Source organism: Monodelphis domestica, chromosome 3 (assembly GCF_027887165.1).
Source record: "Monodelphis domestica isolate mMonDom1 chromosome 3, mMonDom1.pri, whole genome shotgun sequence".
In the NCBI taxonomy this organism is placed as follows: Eukaryota; Metazoa; Chordata; class Mammalia; order Didelphimorphia; family Didelphidae; genus Monodelphis; species Monodelphis domestica.
Genome location: NC_077229.1, coordinates 17,344,326 through 17,351,525, shown reverse-complemented (window position 1 = coordinate 17,351,525; position 7,200 = coordinate 17,344,326). Strand labels below are relative to the sequence as shown.

General features: G+C 56.8%; 1 protein-coding gene across 1 annotated transcript in view; it reads right to left on the bottom strand.

The window, feature by feature from the left end:
- Positions 1-4,799: 4,799 nt before the first annotated feature.
- Positions 4,800-7,200, bottom strand: part of SLC25A1 (solute carrier family 25 member 1) — an 8,911-nt gene continuing 6,510 nt past the window's right edge. Inside the window, exons 8-9 of the mRNA XM_056821418.1 lie at positions 5,973-6,046; positions 4,800-5,855 (exon numbers count right to left, since the gene is read on the bottom strand). Of these exons, the coding sequence (XP_056677396.1) occupies positions 5,741-5,855; positions 5,973-6,046 (189 nt within the window). The 3' untranslated portion in view covers positions 4,800-5,740. The remainder of the gene's footprint in view (positions 5,856-5,972; positions 6,047-7,200) is intronic.

Here is a 7,200-nt window from a genome sequence, read left to right as displayed (position 1 = left end):
TCCATGGGTCTGCCTCCCTTTCTCGGGCAGCCTGGGTGAGCCCTCCTTGGGGCGCCTGACTGTCTATGCTCAGGAAAACCACAGTGGGAAGTGCCTGAAGGCGTAGTAGGAGCCCATGCCCCGTGGAACAGAGAAGAGAAGATGGGGAGGGCAGAGGGCAGAGGGGAAGGTTTGGGGCCCAGCAGGCTGTGTCTGACCTGTGCCCCTGCTGCTGCCCGGCACTGCCCCAGGCTTGGACCTCAAGCTTCCTCTGCCCTCCTGGTCTGCACGGGGTTGGTGAGGACCCTGAGGGGCTAGAGGCAAGAGAAGCGTAGAAGGCTCTGTTCCATGCCCAAAGGAACTCCCTCAGGGTATACTGGAGAGAACCCCTCCACCCCAGCACCTCCCTTCCTGAAGGATTCTGGGTATTAGCCTTCTGCTCTGCAAAATCAGGAAGTGGGCACCTTCCAGCGGTAGAGCCCCAACAGTCCAGCCCAGCCCAGCCCCGCTCTGTCCCAATCCCTGCTGGGCAAGGCCCAGGCTCATCTCTGTTCTTTTAGCAGTGAAGGGGAAGGAATACACCATGCAGACCATGTGGAGGCTGCCCAGGAGCCCCCCACTCCACACTGTCATCTGGCCTGAGCACCCTGTTTCTCCCACCCATGGACAGGTGTCCTGCCATAGACGCTACCTCACTGTGAGACCCTGGGGAAGTCACTTGGCCTCTTTCTGCCTCAGTTTCTCCATCTGTAAAATGAGGTTAATAATAGTATCTACCTCCCAGAGCTACTGTGAGGATCAAGGGAGATAATAATTGTAAAGCTCTTATAGCTCTGAAAATTATGCTGGCCTCCCCACCCTTCCAACCTCCCCCCCCCCCCAGCTCCACTCAACCTTCTGGAACCCAGAACCAAAAGCCCATTCCAAGGACAGCTTGTTTATCTGGGAGAGAATTCAGTGAAGTGTTCAAAGCTGATAAAGCTCTATAAATAGCGTCCTGGGGCCAGCGGCAGGGGCTGCCTGTAGTCTCTGTGAAACTGGGGCTGAGGGGAATTGGAGAAGATCCTGCCGCCCCCGCCTGCCCCACCTGACTTTTTTTCTAAGGTCCCCCACCCCAGCCCTGACATCCCCTGTTCTAGGCTCCCTCTAGCCCTGATATCCTCTGACACCCCCTGTTCTAGGTCCCTCTAGCCCTGATATCCTGACAACCCCCGTTCTAGGTCCTGCCATCCCCTGTTCTAGGTCCCTCTAGCCCTGATATCCTGACATCCCCTGTTCTAGGTCCTGTCTCTCCTGTTCTAGGTCCCTCCAGCCCCGATATCCTCTGTCATCCCGTTCTAGCTCTCTCCAGCCCTGATAGCCTCTGAAACCCCCTGTTCTAGGTCCCTCTAGCCCTGATACCCTGACACCCCCTGTTCTAGAGCCTGTCATCCCCTGTTCTAGGTCCCTCCAGCCCTGATATCCTCTGTTATCCCCTGTCCTAGGTCCCTCTAGCCCTGATATCCTGACATCCCCTGTTCTAGGCTCCCTCCTAGCCCTGATGTCCCCTTTTCTAGGCTCCCTCCTAGTCCTGATGTCCTCTGTTCTGAGCTGCCCCCCCTCCCCAGCCCTGATCCCCAGTGAGTTTCCTGTCCAGCATGCCTGGAAGCCCTGATCCACATGGCCAGACCTTGGGCAAAAGGCAGGAGAGGTGGTGCGGAGCTGCTCTTCAGCCTGCCCGCCCTCCCTCCCCCCAGGGAGTCCTGCCCTGGGTCCCAACCTGTAATGCCACCTTGATGGGAGATAGCCCGAGCCCAAGATGTATAAGATGTAACCGTACCCTCCGGGGTGCTGGGCCGTCACCTTAAACCTGAGCTAGTTCTCCACTCGGTGCCAACCAACAAGAATCGGAGGTGCCAGGCCCTGGGGATCCCAAAGCTCCCGGACGGGGACTTGGCTCCTGCCCTACATCTCGGCCCACGATCCAAGGCTTGGAAATGATGGTGGTGAAGTAATTCATTCCTGGCACCGGGACTGGCCTGGGCAGAGTCAAGGAGGCTGGAGAAGGCCCTCAGGAAGGCAGCAGAAAGTTGGAGGCTGAGGGGACAAGCCATGGTGTCAAGACTATCAGGTCTTCTAGGTCAGTGCTCCCATTTTGTAGATGAGAAAACTGAGGTTTGGGAAAGCTTAAGCAGCTTAAGGAAGTGGCCGAGCTGGAATTGGAATCCAGAACCTCAGACTCCAGATTCCTCCATTGTCTCCAGAGACCAGGCAGGCGAGTGACCTCTGACATGACAAGGAACAGATGATGTCCTTCCTGTCTCCCCGTCCAGGCTAGCCCAGGCCACTGGGAGCCCCTGCGACTTCCAGCCACTCGCCTGCCCTCCTAGCACCAGTGGCTCCTTAGACCCCCATTCAAGGCTCCCCAGCACCTGGCTGCAGCCTGGCTTTCCTGCTGGCTCCCCTCTTCTGAGTCTCCTGTTCTGGCTGGCCCACTCCCCCAAGGCTTTGCTGCTCTTCCCCACTATCCCCAACCAGCATGGGTCTCCCTCCTGCACTTTTATCCCTTCAGGGGCCAACTCTGGTACCAGGAAGCCCTCCTCCGTGCCTTTAATCAGAAGCTAGTCTTCCGCTAATAAGCAGGTGCCCATCATCCAAAGGCCAAAGCCCTTTCCTCCCTGCAGAGGGAGGAAGCCTCGTGGGCCAAGTGGTCTGGGCGTGGGCCCGGGGCTGGATCCTGGCCCTTACTGTTGGCTTGACCTTGGAGAGTCACCAGCTTTGGGCCTCTTCCCTGACCACAGGACCTCTGAGGTCCCCTGCCAGCTCCGAACCCATCCTTTGGGCACAGGCTCATTGTCCCCATTTTAGAGAAGGGGAAGCTCAAGTCCCCAAGGGCTGGTGTCCACCATTTCTCCCCTGTGCTTTTCAGACCCTCCCTGGCTCAGAGCACAACCTCGATGCCTTCCAGAAGTCAAACCCACTTTGGGGCTGGTCCTGCTGGGGCTTCTTGGCCTGTTGTGGCTGTGGCTTCTCCCCAGGACAGCTCCAGGGGCCCTGCTTCAATCCTCAGGGGCAGAGGCAGTGTTTCTCCTCAGCGTGAGGCTGGCAGCTGTCCTGAAGAGAGGGCTAGGCTTGTGTCCCCCCTGTATCTTTAGGCTTAGCACAGAACCATGCACACAGAGCTGGCAATTGTCTGCAGATTCTAGTTTGCTTAGCCTCTGGGGCAGTGATGACAAACCTTCTAGAGACTGTGTGCCATGCCATGCATTCCCCACCAGAGTGCCCTAGGCGCACCATCACAGCTCTAGGGTCTCACCAGGGGTCATAGGATCAGATTTAAGGTCCCCATTTTACAGATGAGGAAACTGAGACTCAGGGTCAGGCACCTCTGTCAATGTTGATCTTTATTAAGCACCAATTGTATACCAGCGGGCAGTTAGGGAAGACTCATCTGGATGCAAATCTTGCCTCAGACATTTCCTAGTTACATGATCCTGGGCGAATCACTTCACCCTGCTGGCCTCAGTTTCTTCACCTGTCAAATGAGTTGGAGAAGAAAATGGCCAACCATCACAGTATTTTTGCCAGGGAAACCTCAAATGAGGGTACAGGAAGTCTCATTTCCACTGAACCACACTTGCTCCTTGGGGGTATGCCCAAGAGAGCCTCAGACCCAACCCTGCTGGGGCCAGACATTTGAGAGAGTCCTGCTCTCCCCCTCCCCCCAAAGTGGAGCCAGATGCCCTGCTGGCAAGGCCGGCATTCCCCGTTCCCAGTGTTCCACAGGCAAGTCTTTAGACAGACTCTCAGAGCTGGAAGGGACCTCAGTCTCTGTACCCCCAGGGCCTGGCATGGTGCCTGGCACAGAGGAGGATCATGGGAGTAAGTGCCTGGCTACAGAACTCTCAGAGAACAAGTACAGTCTGGTCCGCTGGAGGAGGGCATCTTCACAGGAAGGCTCACGCACCCTGGCCCCATAGAAACGGTATCCTGGCTCCTTTGAATTGTTGAGAAACTGTTTCCTTGTAGCAAGTCTCCTCCTGCAGAGATCTTCCCCAGGCAGCCTTCTCCAGGCCCTTCCCTCCCAGTCAGGATGGAACCCTGACCCACTCTGGCCCTCCTCCCTGGCCAGCCAGGGGCAAAACTCCCCAGAGCTTTCTGCCACCTTGGACTGCCTCCCCTCAAGGCCCCACTTACTGCCTGTTCCTTAAGCATTTAAATCCTAAACCAGCTCTCCTCAGAGAACTCCATCCAAGCAGCTGCTCAATAATCACTTATTAAGCACCTACTCTATACCAGGCACTGTGCTAACTGCTGGGGATACAAAGACTTGGCGAGACAGTCCTTGCTCTTGGGGGAGCTTACATCCTAGCAGGAAGACGGTGGACCCTCGTCTACAGGTGGGGACAGCTTGAGAGGTTAAGCCGTTTGTCTTGGGTCACACAGGAGGTATCGGAAGGGATGCCACTGTTCTAGGCTGCCTCTTCTTCCCTGCCTGCCCCCACTTAACAAGCTTTGGTATGACTCCCCACTCTGTTCCTCTAGGGGACCTCCCAATTACCTGGGGCTCCTTCATGACCTCAAGCCAGTCTTGTTCCAATTCTGAGCCTCAGTGGGCTCCTCGAAGGATGCTCAAAGACCCTCCAGAGAACCCTGATTAAAGCCCTCAAGTTTCAGTCCTGCCTCTGCCGTGCCCACCTGCGCCCTGCCTGATCTCCTTCCCTGGCAGGATTCTGCAGCAGGAGGAAGGGTCAGGGGACTGGGGAGGACAGGTGTCCTGGGAGTCAATCCCTGGTCCACACCTCCCCACCCCCATTCACATCTCACAAAGACAAATGGGCTCTGAGACCAGTTTCCGGTTTATTCTATTGGAAAACCTGAGAAAGTGGCAGGAAGTGGACTGGGGTTGAGGGGCCCGTCCTGCTCAGGCTGGGGACCCAATCTGCTTCCCCCTTTACCCCGCCACACACACAGACCTTGGTCCCATGACATGTGGCTCAGCCTAGCCCCCACCAAGCCAGAGTGGTGGAGGACCCCACAGGCCCAGGGTAAGGGCACCGATGGCTTTGGGGGCCGCACCCCCAGAGGCAGCTTTGGTGTGTGGTGTGGCGGGGGAAGGGCTGGGATCTCACACTCTCTCCGGCCCAGGGAAAGAGAAGGATTTGGTCCTGGGGAGTGGCCCCCTGCTCCCTGGGGGGATTCCCCTGCCTCCTCCCCAGGGAGGCCTGGAGCTTCAAAGGCACGGGCTTATTGGTGGTCGTGGTCAATGGGGAGAGAGCTGGAAGAACCAGCGGTGGACACACACGTTAGACACAGACACACAGATACACACAAAACATGGAACACAGAACACAGACACCGACACGGAATCCACGGGACAAGATCTGTTTGGCACGTCGCACTGGAATCACGGGATTCTGGGGGTGCAGGGGGAGCTAGACCCTTCCCCCAGATGTCTTGGAAGAAAAATGGAGGGGGGAAGGGGAAGTAGAGGCAGGACAGAGGCCAAAGGGTGGGTACATGAAGGCCAGTCAAGCCTCTGCTCTACTCACAGTGGGGAGTGGGGAAGGGGGCTAGAGCTGGGGAGACCCCTTCCCCGGGCAGCTCAGGCTCAAGCCCCCTGTCTGTCGTGGGCCCTGGCCCCAGGGGCTCTCGGGAATAGATAAAGCAGGGCCAGGGCTCCGAGCCTGGGGCCCAGCCCCAACAAGCCTCTGGCCTCCTGCCTGCCCCAGCCCCAGCCCCATGTTGTGGGCCGTGGGGCTGTCCAGCAGCAGCCTCTGCCTCAGTCTGTCTTCCACACTTTGTTGAGGAGTTTGACCACCTCATCGTAGATGATGAAGACGATGGCCACATCCAGGCAGACCCGGCCCAGGCGGGGCACAGTGCCCTTGTAGAAGCTGGGGGCAGAAGCGGGGAGGGTGAGGGGTTGGCTGGGTGAGGGGGGCTCCCTCCCAGCCTTGGGGTCCCACTCCTCCCGCTCCAGTGGAGGGCAGAGCCTCAGGGCCCCGACTCACGCCTTGAGGCCCTCATGCTTCATGATCTGGTAGCCACAGTCCCACGTGCTCTTGTACTTATGAGCCTCCAGACCCTGCCGTGGGGAAGAAGGGAGCATCAGGTCATCGCTCTGAGTGCGAAGGAGCCTTAGGGACAGCAAGGCCAGAACTGCCTAACCTGGGAACTGGGAACTTGGGTTTTAAGAAAGATTTGGATAATTGTCTTTCAACAGAATGGATTTCCTTCAGAATCCTCCGGAATCTGGAGGGCAGCTTGGTGACCCAGTGGATACAGCCAGGCCTGTAAACAGGAGGTCCTGGGTTCCAATCTGGCCTCAAGACATTTCCTAGCTGAGTGACCCTGGGCAAGTCACTTAACCCCCACTGCCTAGCCCTCACTGCACCTCTGCCTTGGAATCAATACTTAGTATTGATTCTAAAATGGAAAGGAAGGGCTTAAAAAATGTTTATTGACTGAGAAGGCTTCCCCAGACTGCCAAAAGGGTCTGTGACAGCCCAAAGGCCTCCTTTTACAAATGAGGAGTCTGAGGCAAAAGAATTAAGTGACTTGCCCAGGGTCACACAGCTCTGAAGTGTCTGAGGCTGGAATGGAACTCTGCCGCACAGTCTAGCTGCCCTCTCTCCACATAATCTCTCCAGATGGTTTCCGTGGCCCATTTCCTCACTCTTCTGCTCTAGAAGTTCTAGTGGGTGGGTCCTCACTGCCCAGATCATAAATTTGAACTCCTGACTTAAGACATCCGAGGCCCTCCACCACGTGGCTGCCACGTATCGAGCTGGCCTATCCTCCTCACGCCCAGGCTCCAGCGTGGCTCCCAGCCACCCTGGTTCCTATAATCTACCCCATCCTCAATGTTGGAGGAAGACACTTCCACACTATCCTTCCCCGTCCCACGGAAGCTCCTAGAGCCTAGGGGCTGCCTTGTTAACCAGAGGGTGCAGGCAACCCATAAAAGAAGTGAGGAATCTCCAAGCCTTCATTTTCTGCTGGTGGTGGTGGTCAGCTGAGTGGCACAGTGGACAGGGAGTCAGGAAGACCCGAGTTCAAATTTATCCTCAGACATTTGCTAGCTGGGTGACCCTGAGCAAGTCACTTCACCTTGTTGGGCTCAGTTTCCTCATCTGTCAAATGAGCTGGAGAATGAAATGACCAGCTGGCTCCAGCGTTTTGGCCACGAAAACCCCAAATGGGGACACGAAGACTCAGACACAAGTGAATGAGTCCTCA